Genomic DNA, 18,903 nt, shown 5'->3' on the forward strand with positions numbered 1-18,903 from the left:
AGCACAGCGAGTTACGTGTAATTTTACAGATAGCATGTGTGGAAGATATGCGTCGAACTGGAAGTGCTTCCCTAGTAACTGTGTTCATCGTTTCTGACTTTAGAAGGTAATAGCGAAGGCAGTTCGTGAAGACCTGCCCGTTTAAGCAATTTACAAGAGGAAGTAATAGTCGGATAAAGAGCAACCACCATTTGTGATGTTGTGAAGCTGGTTGTGGAGTTGAATATATAGCCTTCGCATCTTTGTTATCGCGAAACAAGGTCTCTAGGTTTTGCCCAACCTGTCGGGCAGTTGCATTCTTTAATTTTTAGGATCACCTGAAGTAGAGAAAGGGAGATGGCTCCATAGCCAGTGCAGCGAGATTCAAATACCTCCCTCCAAGTGTCCTAGTTAAAACGCTCAGGATCCCGAATTAGCATGATGTAAAGTTTGATGTTTGTAATCAGATAGTGCTTTTCCGTATTGCTAGGAGAAGCCATGCGGAAGAAGCCGAGAGAGAATGTGATCGGAAGAAGAGAATAATGTGGTCTGCGGCTAGGTTCAGATGAGAGGAGAGATATAAGATTTAGAGGAGAGGATTAAGGAAATATATTTTATAAAGATAACGTCTCAGTACCGACAGCTTAGAGAAAAAAGAATAGAAAAATGGACACTCACAATCGAGTAATAAAGAATTTTGTTGTGGTCATTTTGGAAAATGTTAAAAATGTGGGTTAGAAACTTTAAGCCCCCCATTCCAGGTTCCTTTTGTGATTATCCCAATAAAATATGTGATTGCAAACGCAAAGATGCAAAGTTCTCTTAAATCTGCACACTTGGGTTTTTAACAAATCAATTGGGTTTTTAACATAACAATATTCGGTTGCTCAAGTATTGATCATGCATTGAACCTGCTGAATAAATTATTTAAATTCAATATTTTTACGTCATATGTCTGAATTCTAGTTGTCCTAGTTTTATGATAAGATATATGATTTCTGACAATTATTTTGCTGGTTACACACCCATATATGATTTATAACTTTGATTAATTCGGTATTTTGTCTGACATCGACAAACAATTAACATTATGATATGTAAATAATGTATTTGACTTTTATAAGATTGTTTATAAAGGTTGTTGTTGAAAATGTCAAATAATATTTGACCAATTCTTGGCCTACATGAACAATATGTAAGTGACTCCCAAGTCCCAAGTATCCAACTTCATTTTCCGAATTTAATACTATGCAATCTGATGGAATTGAAACTATAAAAGGGGGTCTATACATTGCACAACATATCCAAATCATTTATCTTATATCTCAACTACACAATAGATGATAGAGATGGCCATGGCTTGGCCTCGATTACTCTTTGCTTTTGCAATATGTGTGTTGGCAACTCTAGTCCTCGCAGATCATGATGATCATTATGTTTATGCATCACCACCGCCACTGAGCTATGATTACAAGTCACCACCGCCGCCAGTCAAATCACCTCCACCATATTATTACAAGTCACCTCCACCACCGGTAAAATCACCACCGCCACCATATTATTACAAATCTCCCCCACCACCAACTAAATCACCACCACCTTCCTACTACTACAAGTCACCACCACCACCAACAAAATCGCCTCCTCCCCATCCATACTACTACAAGTCGCCGCCACCACCGTCTAGGTCACCACCACCTCCATATATTTATAAATCACCACCACCACCACCACCATCTCCTCGTACTCCCTATATCTACAAATCTCCTCCACCACCATCACCATTGGCTCCTCCTCCTCCGTACATCTATAAATCCCCACCGCCACCTTCAATTTCACCGCCTCCTCCTTATGTTTCCAAGTCACCTCCACCACCATCTCCATCACCGCCGCCTCCTTACATCTACAAGTCTCCACCACCACCTTCACCCTCACCTCCCCCACCTTATGTATACAAATCTCCTCCCCCACCGTCACCATCGCCTCCTCCACCGTACATTTACAAATCACCACCGCCACCTTCACCTTCACCACCTCCTCCTTATGTTTACAAGTCACCTCCACCACCGTCACCATCACCGCCTCCACCATTCATTTACAAGTCGCCACCACCACCTTCACCCTCACTTCCCCCACCTTATGTATACAAATCTCCTCCTCCGCCATCACCATCACCTCCTCCTCCATACATGTACAAGTCGCCACCACCACCTTCACCTTCCCCTCCACCACCTTATGTATACAAATCTCCTCCCCCACCATCACCATCGCCTCCTCCTCCATACATTTACAAATCCCCACCGCCACCTTCACCTTCACCACCTCCTCCTTATGTTTACAAGTCACCTCCCCCACCGTCACCATCACCGCCTCCACCTTACTTTTACAAGTCGCCACCGCCACCTTTACCCTCACCTCCCCCGCCTTATGTTTACAAGTCACCTCCACCACCATCACCTTCACCGCCTCCTCCTTACATCTACAAGTCTCCACCACCACCTTCACCTTCACCTCCCCCGCCTTATGTATACAAATCTCCTCCTCCACCATCACCATCGCCTCCTCCTCCATACATCTATAAATCCCCACCACCACCTTCACCCTCACCTCCCCCGCCTTATGTATACAAATCTCCTCCTCCACCATCACCATCACCTCCTCCTCCGTACATCTATAAATCCCCACCACCACCTTCACCCTCACCTCCCCCACCTTATGTATACAAATCTCCTCCTCCACCATCACCATCGCCTCCTCCTCCATACATTTACAAATCGCCACCGCCACCTTCACCCTCACCTCCCCCACCTTATGTTTACAACTCACCTCCGCCACCGTCGCCATCACCGCCTCCTCCTTACATCTACAAGTCGCCGCCACCACCTTCACCCTCGCCTCCCCCGCCTTATGTATACAAATCTCCTCCCCCACCATCACCATCGCCTCCTCCTCCGTACATTTACAAATCCCCGCCGCCACCTTCACCTTCACCACCTCCTCCTTACATCTACAACTCTCCACCATACTATGTATAAGAAAGATATCAAGCATATTTTCAATTAACTAACTAAGTTGTTTAAACATTCTTATACACCCTGCTTGTGAATTTCAATGTTTATGGGTACCTCATTTTCTTATTTATTTGTTGCAAACGTTTATTACTTTGTGTTATAATTTACATCTCAAAAATATTATTCAATACTTTAGTTATGTATATTGGTTTTGTTTATTTATCATGTTGACGTGTTTATGCTTTCCGTTTGTAATTTATATTCCAAGTGCTCGAATCATGCATTAGTCAACGAAATGGTATTACAAGTACAATAAGGAAAGTTGCCAGTAGGTTGAAGATTCAAGTGTCAGTTTACAAAAAGTTGTAATTTATGAGTAGATTAGGGTTTTTTGAGTTGGTAGTTCAACAATGGGATCCGGTGATTGTTTCAAGAACGACCGATATTGTTGTTTATGTTGAGCATTCGCAACTGTCGAGAACAACCTAAAAAAAATCTCATAAAATTTGTGATATTTATTCATTTTGGAGTAAATACGGATATATATACACATCAAATTCCTTCGTTTCGAGGCTTTGGTTTTCTCTAATATGTATACACCTTAACTCGCAGTCCATAATACCATAAAGAAAGGCTGACACAATCCATCCGATAACCCAAGTTTTTTCTTATTTCATACCCCGTTTTCGTGACGATTTTCTAATATTTATGTCATATTTATAAGTTTTGAAAATAAACACCACCAGATTAACTTATTTCCCGGTCATAAACACAGGATTCAACATGTCAATAACATTGATCCTTCATTGGCATAAATGAACTATATGCGGATGACAACCGATTATCAACTTAATTTTCCCAATTATATACTATGCAATTTTACGAATTGAAACTGTAAAAGCGGTTTTACGGATTAAAGATAGATCTGGTCGTAACGCATATGTTAAGGGTACGTATAAGAATGAATCACAATATGATAGTTTATTTTTATATGCGAATTGCCTTCCTAAACCATATTATTTGATATTTTGCTTTTATAAACCGGACATAGTTTATAAACTTGTCGCAATATGATTATTTTTAATGGAAAGGTTATCTTCTTGAATACATTCATGATTCTGAAATGTGTACAAAAACAAGCACAGCGAGTTACGTGTAATTTTACAGATAGCATGTGTGGAAGATATGCGTCGAACTGGAAGTGCTTCCCTAGTAACTGTGTTCATCGTTTCTGACTTTAGAAGGTAATAGCGAAGGCAGTTCGTGAAGACCTGCCCGTTTAAGCAATTTACAAGAGGAAGTAATAGTCGGATAAAGAGCAACCACCATTTGTGATGTTGTGAAGCTGGTTGTGGAGTTGAATATATAGCCTTCGCATCTTTGTTATCGCGAAACAAGGTCTCTAGGTTTTGCCCAACCTGTCGGGCAGTTGCATTCTTTAATTTTTAGGATCACCTGAAGTAGAGAAAGGGAGATGGCTCCATAGCCAGTGCAGCGAGATTCAAATACCTCCCTCCAAGTGTCCTAGTTAAAACGCTCAGGATCCCGAATTAGCATGATGTAAAGTTTGATGTTTGTAATCAGATAGTGCTTTTCCGTATTGCTAGGAGAAGCCATGCGGAAGAAGCCGAGAGAGAATGTGATCGGAAGAAGAGAATAATGTGGTCTGCGGCTAGGTTCAGATGAGAGGAGAGATATAAGATTTAGAGGAGAGGATTAAGGAAATATATTTTATAAAGATAACGTCTCAGTACCGACAGCTTAGAGAAAAAAGAATAGAAAAATGGACACTCACAATCGAGTAATAAAGAATTTTGTTGTGGTCATTTTGGAAAATGTTAAAAATGTGGGTTAGAAACTTTAAGCCCCCCATTCCAGGTTCCTTTTGTGATTATCCCAATAAAATATGTGATTGCAAACGCAAAGATGCAAAGTTCTCTTAAATCTGCACACTTGGGTTTTTAACAAATCAATTGGGTTTTTAACATAACAATATTCGGTTGCTCAAGTATTGATCATGCATTGAACCTGCTGAATAAATTATTTAAATTCAATATTTTTACGTCATATGTCTGAATTCTAGTTGTCCTAGTTTTATGATAAGATATATGATTTCTGACAATTATTTTGCTGGTTACACACCCATATATGATTTATAACTTTGATTAATTCGGTATTTTGTCTGACATCGACAAACAATTAACATTATGATATGTAAATAATGTATTTGACTTTTATAAGATTGTTTATAAAGGTTGTTGTTGAAAATGTCAAATAATATTTGACCAATTCTTGGCCTACATGAACAATATGTAAGTGACTCCCAAGTCCCAAGTATCCAACTTCATTTTCCGAATTTAATACTATGCAATCTGATGGAATTGAAACTATAAAAGGGGGTCTATACATTGCACAACATATCCAAATCATTTATCTTATATCTCAACTACACAATAGATGATAGAGATGGCCATGGCTTGGCCTCGATTACTCTTTGCTTTTGCAATATGTGTGTTGGCAACTCTAGTCCTCGCAGATCATGATGATCATTATGTTTATGCATCACCACCGCCACTGAGCTATGATTACAAGTCACCACCGCCGCCAGTCAAATCACCTCCACCATATTATTACAAGTCACCTCCACCACCGGTAAAATCACCACCGCCACCATATTATTACAAATCTCCCCCACCACCAACTAAATCACCACCACCTTCCTACTACTACAAGTCACCACCACCACCAACAAAATCGCCTCCTCCCCATCCATACTACTACAAGTCGCCGCCACCACCGTCTAGGTCACCACCACCTCCATATATTTATAAATCACCACCACCACCACCACCATCTCCTCGTACTCCCTATATCTACAAATCTCCTCCACCACCATCACCATTGGCTCCTCCTCCTCCGTACATCTATAAATCCCCACCGCCACCTTCAATTTCACCGCCTCCTCCTTATGTTTCCAAGTCACCTCCACCACCATCTCCATCACCGCCGCCTCCTTACATCTACAAGTCTCCACCACCACCTTCACCCTCACCTCCCCCACCTTATGTATACAAATCTCCTCCCCCACCGTCACCATCGCCTCCTCCACCGTACATTTACAAATCACCACCGCCACCTTCACCTTCACCACCTCCTCCTTATGTTTACAAGTCACCTCCACCACCGTCACCATCACCGCCTCCACCATTCATTTACAAGTCGCCACCACCACCTTCACCCTCACTTCCCCCACCTTATGTATACAAATCTCCTCCTCCGCCATCACCATCACCTCCTCCTCCATACATGTACAAGTCGCCACCACCACCTTCACCTTCCCCTCCACCACCTTATGTATACAAATCTCCTCCCCCACCATCACCATCGCCTCCTCCTCCATACATTTACAAATCCCCACCGCCACCTTCACCTTCACCACCTCCTCCTTATGTTTACAAGTCACCTCCCCCACCGTCACCATCACCGCCTCCACCTTACTTTTACAAGTCGCCACCGCCACCTTTACCCTCACCTCCCCCGCCTTATGTTTACAAGTCACCTCCACCACCATCACCTTCACCGCCTCCTCCTTACATCTACAAGTCTCCACCACCACCTTCACCTTCACCTCCCCCGCCTTATGTATACAAATCTCCTCCTCCACCATCACCATCGCCTCCTCCTCCATACATCTATAAATCCCCACCACCACCTTCACCCTCACCTCCCCCGCCTTATGTATACAAATCTCCTCCTCCACCATCACCATCACCTCCTCCTCCGTACATCTATAAATCCCCACCACCACCTTCACCCTCACCTCCCCCACCTTATGTATACAAATCTCCTCCTCCACCATCACCATCGCCTCCTCCTCCATACATTTACAAATCGCCACCGCCACCTTCACCCTCACCTCCCCCACCTTATGTTTACAACTCACCTCCGCCACCGTCGCCATCACCGCCTCCTCCTTACATCTACAAGTCGCCGCCACCACCTTCACCCTCGCCTCCCCCGCCTTATGTATACAAATCTCCTCCCCCACCATCACCATCGCCTCCTCCTCCGTACATTTACAAATCCCCGCCGCCACCTTCACCTTCACCACCTCCTCCTTACATCTACAACTCTCCACCATACTATGTATAAGAAAGATATCAAGCATATTTTCAATTAACTAACTAAGTTGTTTAAACATTCTTATACACCCTGCTTGTGAATTTCAATGTTTATGGGTACCTCATTTTCTTATTTATTTGTTGCAAACGTTTATTACTTTGTGTTATAATTTACATCTCAAAAATATTATTCAATACTTTAGTTATGTATATTGGTTTTGTTTATTTATCATGTTGACGTGTTTATGCTTTCCGTTTGTAATTTATATTCCAAGTGCTCGAATCATGCATTAGTCAACGAAATGGTATTACAAGTACAATAAGGAAAGTTGCCAGTAGGTTGAAGATTCAAGTGTCAGTTTACAAAAAGTTGTAATTTATGAGTAGATTAGGGTTTTTTGAGTTGGTAGTTCAACAATGGGATCCGGTGATTGTTTCAAGAACGACCGATATTGTTGTTTATGTTGAGCATTCGCAACTGTCGAGAACAACCTAAAAAAAATCTCATAAAATTTGTGATATTTATTCATTTTGGAGTAAATACGGATATATATACACATCAAATTCCTTCGTTTCGAGGCTTTGGTTTTCTCTAATATGTATACACCTTAACTCGCAGTCCATAATACCATAAAGAAAGGCTGACACAATCCATCCGATAACCCAAGTTTTTTCTTATTTCATACCCCGTTTTCGTGACGATTTTCTAATATTTATGTCATATTTATAAGTTTTGAAAATAAACACCACCAGATTAACTTATTTCCCGGTCATAAACACAGGATTCAACATGTCAATAACATTGATCCTTCATTGGCATAAATGAACTATATGCGGATGACAACCGATTATCAACTTAATTTTCCCAATTATATACTATGCAATTTTACGAATTGAAACTGTAAAAGCGGTTTTACGGATTAAAGATAGATCTGGTCGTAACGCATATGTTAAGGGTACGTATAAGAATGAATCACAATATGATAGTTTATTTTTATATGCGAATTGCCTTCCTAAACCATATTATTTGATATTTTGCTTTTATAAACCGGACATAGTTTATAAACTTGTCGCAATATGATTATTTTTAATGGAAAGGTTATCTTCTTGAATACATTCATGATTCTGAAATGTGTACAAAAACAAGCACAGCGAGTTACGTGTAATTTTACAGATAGCATGTGTGGAAGATATGCGTCGAACTGGAAGTGCTTCCCTAGTAACTGTGTTCATCGTTTCTGACTTTAGAAGGTAATAGCGAAGGCAGTTCGTGAAGACCTGCCCGTTTAAGCAATTTACAAGAGGAAGTAATAGTCGGATAAAGAGCAACCACCATTTGTGATGTTGTGAAGCTGGTTGTGGAGTTGAATATATAGCCTTCGCATCTTTGTTATCGCGAAACAAGGTCTCTAGGTTTTGCCCAACCTGTCGGGCAGTTGCATTCTTTAATTTTTAGGATCACCTGAAGTAGAGAAAGGGAGATGGCTCCATAGCCAGTGCAGCGAGATTCAAATACCTCCCTCCAAGTGTCCTAGTTAAAACGCTCAGGATCCCGAATTAGCATGATGTAAAGTTTGATGTTTGTAATCAGATAGTGCTTTTCCGTATTGCTAGGAGAAGCCATGCGGAAGAAGCCGAGAGAGAATGTGATCGGAAGAAGAGAATAATGTGGTCTGCGGCTAGGTTCAGATGAGAGGAGAGATATAAGATTTAGAGGAGAGGATTAAGGAAATATATTTTATAAAGATAACGTCTCAGTACCGACAGCTTAGAGAAAAAAGAATAGAAAAATGGACACTCACAATCGAGTAATAAAGAATTTTGTTGTGGTCATTTTGGAAAATGTTAAAAATGTGGGTTAGAAACTTTAAGCCCCCCATTCCAGGTTCCTTTTGTGATTATCCCAATAAAATATGTGATTGCAAACGCAAAGATGCAAAGTTCTCTTAAATCTGCACACTTGGGTTTTTAACAAATCAATTGGGTTTTTAACATAACAATATTCGGTTGCTCAAGTATTGATCATGCATTGAACCTGCTGAATAAATTATTTAAATTCAATATTTTTACGTCATATGTCTGAATTCTAGTTGTCCTAGTTTTATGATAAGATATATGATTTCTGACAATTATTTTGCTGGTTACACACCCATATATGATTTATAACTTTGATTAATTCGGTATTTTGTCTGACATCGACAAACAATTAACATTATGATATGTAAATAATGTATTTGACTTTTATAAGATTGTTTATAAAGGTTGTTGTTGAAAATGTCAAATAATATTTGACCAATTCTTGGCCTACATGAACAATATGTAAGTGACTCCCAAGTCCCAAGTATCCAACTTCATTTTCCGAATTTAATACTATGCAATCTGATGGAATTGAAACTATAAAAGGGGGTCTATACATTGCACAACATATCCAAATCATTTATCTTATATCTCAACTACACAATAGATGATAGAGATGGCCATGGCTTGGCCTCGATTACTCTTTGCTTTTGCAATATGTGTGTTGGCAACTCTAGTCCTCGCAGATCATGATGATCATTATGTTTATGCATCACCACCGCCACTGAGCTATGATTACAAGTCACCACCGCCGCCAGTCAAATCACCTCCACCATATTATTACAAGTCACCTCCACCACCGGTAAAATCACCACCGCCACCATATTATTACAAATCTCCCCCACCACCAACTAAATCCCCACCACCTTCCTACTACTACAAGTCACCACCACCACCAACAAAATCGCCTCCTCCCCATCCATACTACTACAAGTCGCCGCCACCACCGTCTAGGTCACCACCACCTCCATATATTTATAAATCACCACCACCACCACCACCATCTCCTCGTACTCCCTATATCTACAAATCTCCTCCACCACCATCACCATTGGCTCCTCCTCCTCCGTACATCTATAAATCCCCACCGCCACCTTCAATTTCACCGCCTCCTCCTTATGTTTCCAAGTCACCTCCACCACCATCTCCATCACCGCCGCCTCCTTACATCTACAAGTCTCCACCACCACCTTCACCCTCACCTCCCCCACCTTATGTATACAAATCTCCTCCCCCACCGTCACCATCGCCTCCTCCACCGTACATTTACAAATCACCACCGCCACCTTCACCTTCACCACCTCCTCCTTATGTTTACAAGTCACCTCCACCACCGTCACCATCACCGCCTCCACCATTCATTTACAAGTCGCCACCACCACCTTCACCCTCACTTCCCCCACCTTATGTATACAAATCTCCTCCTCCGCCATCACCATCACCTCCTCCTCCATACATGTACAAGTCGCCACAACCACCTTCACCTTCCCCTCCACCACCTTATGTATACAAATATCCTCCCCCACCATCACCATCGCCTCCTCCTCCATACATTTACAAATCCCCACCGCCACCTTCACCTTCACCACCTCCTCCTTATGTTTACAAGTCACCTCCCCCACCGTCACCATCACCGCCTCCACCTTACTTTTACAAGTCGCCACCGCCACCTTTACCCTCACCTCCCCCGCCTTATGTTTACAAGTCACCTCCACCACCATCACCTTCACCGCCTCCTCCTTACATCTACAAGTCTCCACCACCACCTTCACCTTCACCTCCCCCACCTTATGTATACAAATCTCCTCCTCCACCATCACCATCGCCTCCTCCTCCATACATCTATAAATCCCCACCACCACCTTCACCCTCACCTCCCCCGCCTTATGTATACAAATCTCCTCCTCCACCATCACCATCACCTCCTCCTCCGTACATCTATAAATCCCCACCACCACCTTCACCCTCACCTCCCCCACCTTATGTATACAAATCTCCTCCTCCACCATCACCATCGCCTCCTCCTCCATACATTTACAAATCGCCACCGCCACCTTCACCCTCACCTCCCCCACCTTATGTTTACAACTCACCTCCGCCACCGTCGCCATCACCGCCTCCTCCTTACATCTACAAGTCGCCGCCACCACCTTCACCCTCGCCTCCCCCGCCTTATGTATACAAATCTCCTCCCCCACCATCACCATCGCCTCCTCCTCCGTACATTTACAAATCCCCGCCGCCACCTTCACCTTCACCACCTCCTCCTTACATCTACAACTCTCCACCATACTACGTATAAGAAAGATATCAAGCATATTTTCAATTAACTAACTAAGTTGTTTAAACATTCTTATACACCCTGCTTGTGAATTTCAATGTTTATGGGTACCTCATTTTCTTATTTATTTGTTGCAAACGTTTATTACTTTGTGTTATAATTTACATCTCAAAAATATTATTCAATACTTTAGTTATGTATATTGGTTTTGTTTATTTATCATGTTGACGTGTTTATGCTTTCCGTTTGTAATTTATATTCCAAGTGCTCGAATCATGCATTAGTCAACGAAATGGTATTACAAGTACAATAAGGAAAGTTGCCAGTAGGTTGAAGATTCAAGTGTCAGTTTACAAAAAGTTGTAATTTATGAGTATATTAGGGTTTTTTGAGTTGGTAGTTCAACAATGGGATCCGGTGATTGTTTCAAGAACGACCGATATTGTTGTTTATGTTGAGCATTCGCAACTGTCGAGAACAACCTAAAAAAAATCTCATAAAATTTGTGATATTTATTCATTTTGGAGTAAATACGGATATATATACACATCAAATTCCTTCGTTTCGAGGCTTTGGTTTTCTCTAATATGTATACACCTTAACTCGCAGTCCATAATACCATAAAGAAAGGTTGACACAATCCATCCGATAACCCAAGTTTTTTCTTATTTCATACCCCGTTTTCGTGACGATTTTCTAATATTTATGTCATATTTATAAGTTTTGAAAATAAACACCACCAGATTAACTTATTTCCCGGTCATAAACACAGGATTCAACATGTCAATAACATTGATCCTTCATTGGCATAAATGAACTATATGCGGATGACAACCGATTATCAACTTAATTTTCCCAATTATATACTATGCAATTTTACGAATTGAAACTGTAAAAGTGGTTTTACGGATTAAAGATAGATCTGGTCGTAACGCATATGTTAAGGGTACGTATAAGAATGAATCACAATATGATAGTTTATTTTTATATGCGAATTGCCTTCCTAAACCATATTATTTGATATTTTGCTTTTATAAACCGGACATAGTTTATAAACTTGTCGCAATATGATTATTTTTAATGGAAAGGTTATCTTCTTGAATACATTCATGATTCTGAAATGTGTACAAAAACAAGCACAGCGAGTTACGTGTAATTTTACAGATAGCATGTGTGGAAGATATGCGTCGAACTGGAAGTGCTTCCCTAGTAACTGTCTTCATCGTTTCTGACTTTAGAAGGTAATAGCGAAGGCAGTTCGTGAAGACCTGCCCGTTTAAGCAATTTACAAGAGGAAGTAATAGTCGGATAAAGAGCAACCACCATTTGTGATGTTGTGAAGCTGGTTGTGGAGTTGAATATATAGCCTTCGCATCTTTGTTATCGCGAAACAAGGTCCCTAGGTTTTGCCCAACCTGTCGAGCAGTTGCATTCTTTAATTTTTAGGATCACCTGAAGTAGAGAAAGGGAGATGGCTCCATAGCCAGTGCAGCGAGATTCAAATACCTCCCTCCAAGTGTCCTAGTTAAAACGCTCAGGATCCCGAATTAGCATGATGTAAAGTTTGATGTTTGTAATCAGATAGTGCTTTTCCGTATTGCTAGGAGAAGCCATGCGGAAGAAGCCGAGAGAGAATGTGATCGGAAGAAGAGAATAATGTGGTCTGCGGCTAGGTTCAGATGAGAGGAGAGATATAAGATTTAGAGGAGAGGATTAAGGAAATATATTTTATAAAGATAACGTCTCAGTACCGACAGCTTAGAGAAAAAAGAATAGAAAAATGGACACTCACAATCGAGTAATAAAGAATTTTGTTGTGGTCATTTTGGAAAATGTTAAAAATGTGGGTTAGAAACTTTAAGCCCCCCATTCCAGGTTCCTTTTGTGATTATCCCAATAAAATATGTGATTGCAAACGCAAAGATGCAAAGTTCTCTTAAATCTGCACACTTGGGTTTTTAACAAACCAATTGGGTTTTTAACATAACAATATTCGGTTGCTCAAGTATTGATCATGCATTGAACCTGCTGAATAAATTATTTAAATTCAATATTTTTACGTCATATGTCTGAATTCTAGTTGTCCTAGTTTTATGATAAGATATATGATTTCTGACAATTATTTTGCTGGTTACACACCCATATATGATTTATAACTTTGATTAATTCGGTATTTTGTCTGACATCGACAAACAATTAACATTATGATATGTAAATAATGTATTTGACTTTTATAAGATTGTTTATAAAGGTTGTTGTTGAAAATGTCAAATAATATTTGACCAATTCTTGGCCTACATGAACAATATGTAAGTGACTCCCAAGTCCCAAGTATCCAACTTCATTTTCCGAATTTAATACTATGCAATCTGATGGAATTGAAACTATAAAAGGGGGTCTATACATTGCACAACATATCCAAATCATTTATTGTTGTATAATACGACGGATCCAAATTGTCTTAAATAATATTAGCTCAATGCGGAATGGGATCAAAAATTATCAAAGCGTAATAATCACAACGTAATACGAATAAAATAAATAGAATAGAGACACAGGAATTTACGTGGAAACCCAAATCGGGAAAAAACCATGGGCGGAGGAAGCCGAGAAACAATTCACTATAATTTGCAGTGTTTACAGGGATTATGAAAGAGATTACAAAATAGAGTGGGAGGGCTAAAATACACGGTGGTGTATCAGTATATATATGTAATGCTTTTTTATATATACTTGGATGATTATGTTAAATCTCTCTGGCTCAGGCTATTTATAGCCAAAAAGAATATCATATGAAAGGAAAAAATGCCGTCCAACTTTGTGCGTCCAATTGTAGGCAATGTTAGGTAATGTTAGGCGCCTAACATTTGACCAAAAAGTTCGCCGTTCAAACATTACATTACTATTCATAGTCAAATTGTAGGCGTCCAAAATGTGCCGTCCAATTATTCAAATTCACATATATATATTACTATTCATAGTCAAACTATGAATAGTAAATGATAAGTTACTGAAATAACCCCTAAACTATTTGCCACTTGCTAATTTTGGAGGCAACTTTTCCACAATCTCCACCTTGACATCAAAATTAAGCAAGTCATGCTTTACGATTAGTCAAAACCTATAGCTCACCAAACTCTAAAACTTCCATAAGAACCTGCAAATTTTATATAGAGAAAAAATTGTTTCCGAAAAATAAATAATATTTCCTCCACCACGAGCCTTCAGGCTCAACTGCGATCAGAAACACCCACCATGTCCAAACATAATTTGAACTTGGCTATAGGAAGACTTTTAGTGAACATATCAGCGGGATTATAATCTGTATGAATCTTGTCCACAACACAATCACCTTTTTCAATGATATCCCGCACAAAATGATAACGAATATCAATATGCTTTGTTCGGTCATGAAACATTTGATCTTTACTCAAGAAGATAGCACTTTGGTTGTCACAGAAAACTGTGGTCACCTTTATTCTATCATCGAGTTCTCCAAATAACCCCTTCAACCAGATATCTTCCTTAACTGCTTCTGTAATCGCCATGTACTCTGCCTCGGTAGAAGACAGGGCAACTGTAGACTGTAACTGGGCTTTCCAACTAACAGCACAACCATTTAGAGTAAACACATACCCTGTAATTGATCTTCGTTTATCCAAATCTTTGCCATAATTGCTTTCCAGTGTTCTTTTCCAGGGTTCGCCATGTATCTACTAACCATGCTAACAGCATAAGCCAAATCAGGGCGCGTGCAGATCATAGCATACATCAAAGATCCAACAGCACTAGAGTATGGAACACGTGCCATGTAAGCCATATCAGTCTCATTAGTAGGACTCAAAGCGGATGATAGCTTGAAATGAGCTGCAAAAGGTGTGTTGACAGACTTTGCTTCGTGCATACTGAAGCGTCTTAGGACTTTCTCAATATAACTTTTCTGAGAAAGATGCAAGATCCTAGACTTCCTGTCACGAATAATTTCCATACCTAAAATCTTTTTGGCAGCTCCTAAGTCCTTCATTTCAAATTCAGCTTTCAACTGGTCTTTTAACTTCTGAATCTCCTTCATATCTTTCGATGCAATCAACATGTCATCCACGTACAAGAGTAAGTAGATCTTTGAACCATTGTCACCTTTCTTGAAATAAACGCAGTTATCATAGGTGCACCTGCTGAATTTGTGACTGGTCATGAAAGAATCGAACCTCTTGTACCATTGTCTAGGAGACTGCTTGAGGCCATAAAGAGATTTGTTCAACTTGCATACGTAGTTCTCCTTTCCAGGAAATACAAAACCTTCAGGTTGTTGCATAAAAATCTCTTCCTCAAGCTCACCATTTAGGAAAGCTGTAGTGACATCAAGTTGTTCTAACTCAAAATCATTAGAAGCAACCAACCCCAACAATACACGAATGGAAGTATGTTTGACAACTGGGGAATAAATGTCAGTGTAATCAATACCAGGAATCTGACTGTAGCATTTAGCTACTAACCGAGCTTTGTATCTTGGTTTATCATTTGGGTTGACAGGTTCCTTGAGCTTGTAGACCCACTTGCATTTAACTGGTCTCTTCCCTTTCGGAATAGGAACTAAATTCCAAGTACTGTTTCGCTGCAAGGATTCCATCTCATTTTGCATAGCGAGCATCCAATCATTTGAGTCTTCAGATTTGATAGCCTCGTCATAATTCGCAGGCTCCGTTGCGGACTCAATATTATCAGCAACAATAAAAGCATAGGCAACCAAATCAGATTCAGCATACCTCTTCGGAGGAATAATCTGTCTTCTCGGTCTATCTCTTGCAATGCTTGGAGTAGTAGCTTGTGGTTGTGAAGGTGTTGAATCTTCACCAACAACATGCTCATCCGACGAAGAAGAATCTTGATGCTGATTTGTACTCTGATTAGTGGTAGGTGAAGTAGGAAGCTCCACCTCCATTTGAGCATTCTCTTTATTTGCTTCGGATGATACATCTGATGCATCTGTTCTTTTAGAAGAGTCAGCAACTGGTTGAATTATAGCAGACTCATCAAAAGTAACATCTCTTGAGATGATAATTTTCTTCAAATCAAAGCTCCATAATTTGTAACCCTTTACACCTTGATTGTACCCAAGAAAAACGCATTTGGTTGCTCTTGGTTCTAGCTTCCCATTGTCAACTCGTGCATACGCTGGACATCCGAATGGTTTTAAATCTGAATAATTGGCAGGTTTACCGGACCATAACTCAAACGGAGTTTTCTTCTCGATTGCTCGTGACAGTGATCGGTTGATAACATAGCAAGCAGTCGAAGCAGCCTCCGCCCAAAAAGACTTTGGCAATTTGGAATTAGAAAGCATACACCGGACCTTCTCCATAATGGTGCGATTCATCCTTTTAGCTACACCATTTTGTTGAGGTGAATGGACTACTGTGCGATGTCGAGTAATGCCTTCCTTTTGACAATAGACATTAAACTCTTCTGAGCAAAACTCAAGTCCATTATCCGTACGAAGATACTTTAACACCAGACCTGATTGCTTTTCAACCTGAACTTTCCAATTTCTGAAGGTAGAGAAAACGTCTCCTTTATGTTTTAAGAAGAAAGACCACACCTTCCTGGAGAAATCATCAATAATAGTGAGCATATAAATAGCTCCACCTTTTGAAGCAACTCGAGCCGGTCCCCACAAATCCGAGTGAACATAATCAAGTGGTCATTTCGTTGTATGGATACCACTTGCAAACCTTACTCGTTTTGCCTTGCCATATACACAGTCTTCACAGAAATCCAAATCAACAATCTTTTGTTGACCAAGTAAACCTCTTCGACTCAATTCTAACATGCCTTGAAAACTTATATGGCCGAGTCGAAGGTGCCAAAGACGGGACTGATCTGGATCAGAAAGAGACTTTGAAACAACAGCAGCATCACTCGAAATTGTTTGTCCGTCAAGAAAGTAAAGATCTGAGGTTTTTCGTTTGGCTCTCAGTTTGTCGGAACCGTCTTTGAATACCCTGAGAACTCCACCTTTACCAGCAAACTCGTATCCCTTTTTGTCAAAGGAACTGAGAGATAACAAGTTTCTTCTGAGGTCAGGAACATATCTAACATCCCCCATGGTTCGAATAACTCCGTCAAACATACGGATCCTGACTGAACCATGTCCAAGAACTGGACATGTAGTATTGTTACCCATCAACACATAGCCCTGGTTAACCTTTTCAAATGTGTAAAACCAACTTTTGTTGTGACACAAATGAAAAGTACAACCAGAGTCGAGTATCCAATCACCAGTGGAATCCAGTTTATCTGAATAAACTGTCAAAAGTTCTCCAATACCTTCAACCTCAGCTACATCGGCTTCACCCGAAGTGCTAGCTTGTTTGCCATTTGCTGCCGTCTTCTCTTTTTCTTTATTCTTCAACTTGAAGCATTCTTCAAGCACATGTCCCTTCTTGTGACAATAGTTGCAAAACTTTCGTTTGCCTTTTGACTTGGATCTGGTTCTGTTGGAAGATTGAGAAGTTCTACTTCTCTCTGTTGTTCTTCCTCTGGCATTCAAACCTTCGGCTTTAGCATCACTTGAACCACCACCAGTAATATGCTTCATCTTCTCTTTGGAATCCAAAGTTGTATAGACTTCATCTTCATACTGAACATCCATATTCTCTAAGTTATTTACTAACTCTTTAAATGTGGATATATGTTCAGCTAAAGAGCCTCCTTCAATCATCTTGAGATTGAACAACCGTTGCTTCAAATGCAACTTGTTTGGTAAGCTCTTGGTCATCAACAGTTGCTCCAACTTTAGCCATAAAGAAGCCGCTGACGTTTCTTTTAGAACATCTTGCAAAACATCGTTTGACAAGTGCAAACGAATCTGGGATAAAGCCTTCAGATCTTTCATCTCATTTTCTTCTTCGGTCCATGTATCGGGCATCATATTGAAACCCAAGAGCGCCTTGTGTAAATCCATCTGAATGAGAATGTCTCTCATCTTTACTTGCCACAACGGAAATCGGGTGTTACGATCCAGTAGTGGAATATCGTATTTTACCGAAGACATGATTAATTACTTGATAAAATGATCCCAACGAGCTAATATCACAACCTGCTCTGATACCAATTGTTGTATAATACGACGGATCCAAATTGACTTAAATAATATTAGCTCAATGCGGAATGGGATCAAAAATTATCAAAGCGTAATAATCACAACGTAATACGAATAAAATAAATAGAATAGAGACACAGGAATTTACGTGGAAACCCAAATCGGGAAAAAACCACGGGCGGAGGAAGCCGAGAAACAATTCACTATAATTTGCAGTGTTTACAGGGATTATGAAAGAGATTACAAAATAGAGTGGGAGGGCTAAAATACACGGTGGTGTATCAGTAAATATATGTAATGCTTTTTTATATATACTTGGATGATTATGTTAAATCTCTCTGGCTCAGGCTATTTATAGCCAAAAAGAATATCATATGAAACAAAAAAATGCCGTCCAACTTCGTGCGTCCAATTGTAGGCAATGTTAGGTAATGTTAGGCGCCTAACATTTTACCAAAAAGTTCGCCGTTCAAACATTACATTACTATTCATAGTCAAATTGTAGGCGTCCAAAATGTGCCGTCCAATTATTCAAATTCACATATATATTAC

The 18,903-nt window shown here is 40.2% G+C and overlaps 3 protein-coding genes across 3 annotated transcripts; all 3 read left to right on the forward strand.

The window, feature by feature from the left end:
- The first annotated feature begins 1,262 nt into the window (after nt 1-1,262).
- LOC145138627 (uncharacterized) lies at nt 1,263-3,193 on the forward strand. Its single transcript, XM_079072677.1, has one exon. It carries the CDS (start codon nt 1,320-1,322, stop codon nt 3,012-3,014), a length of 1,695 nt encoding a protein of 564 aa, XP_078928803.1. The 5' UTR covers nt 1,263-1,319; the 3' UTR covers nt 3,015-3,193.
- A 2,197-nt stretch (nt 3,194-5,390) lies between these two features.
- Nucleotides 5,391-7,321, forward strand: LOC145138614 (uncharacterized). Its single transcript, XM_079072670.1, has one exon. It carries the CDS (start codon nt 5,448-5,450, stop codon nt 7,140-7,142), a length of 1,695 nt encoding a protein of 564 aa, XP_078928796.1. The 5' UTR covers nt 5,391-5,447; the 3' UTR covers nt 7,143-7,321.
- A 2,197-nt stretch (nt 7,322-9,518) lies between these two features.
- Nucleotides 9,519-11,449, forward strand: LOC145140309 (uncharacterized). Its single transcript, XM_079073839.1, has one exon. It carries the CDS (start codon nt 9,576-9,578, stop codon nt 11,268-11,270), a length of 1,695 nt encoding a protein of 564 aa, XP_078929965.1. The 5' UTR covers nt 9,519-9,575; the 3' UTR covers nt 11,271-11,449.
- Nucleotides 11,450-18,903: the final 7,454 nt, after the last annotated feature.

Source organism: Lactuca virosa, chromosome 9, assembly GCF_052849685.1.
Source record: "Lactuca virosa cultivar CGN04683 chromosome 9, Lactuca_virosa_CGN04683_v6, whole genome shotgun sequence".
In the NCBI taxonomy this organism is placed as follows: Eukaryota; Viridiplantae; Streptophyta; class Magnoliopsida; order Asterales; family Asteraceae; genus Lactuca; species Lactuca virosa.

Excerpts from the sequence above, each read along its gene's own strand:
- LOC145138627 (XM_079072677.1), top strand. The coding sequence starts at position 1,320 with ATGATAGAGATGGCCATGGCTTGGCCTCGATTACTCTTTGCTTTTGCA.
- LOC145138614 (XM_079072670.1), top strand. The coding sequence starts at position 5,448 with ATGATAGAGATGGCCATGGCTTGGCCTCGATTACTCTTTGCTTTTGCA.
- LOC145140309 (XM_079073839.1), top strand. The coding sequence starts at position 9,576 with ATGATAGAGATGGCCATGGCTTGGCCTCGATTACTCTTTGCTTTTGCA.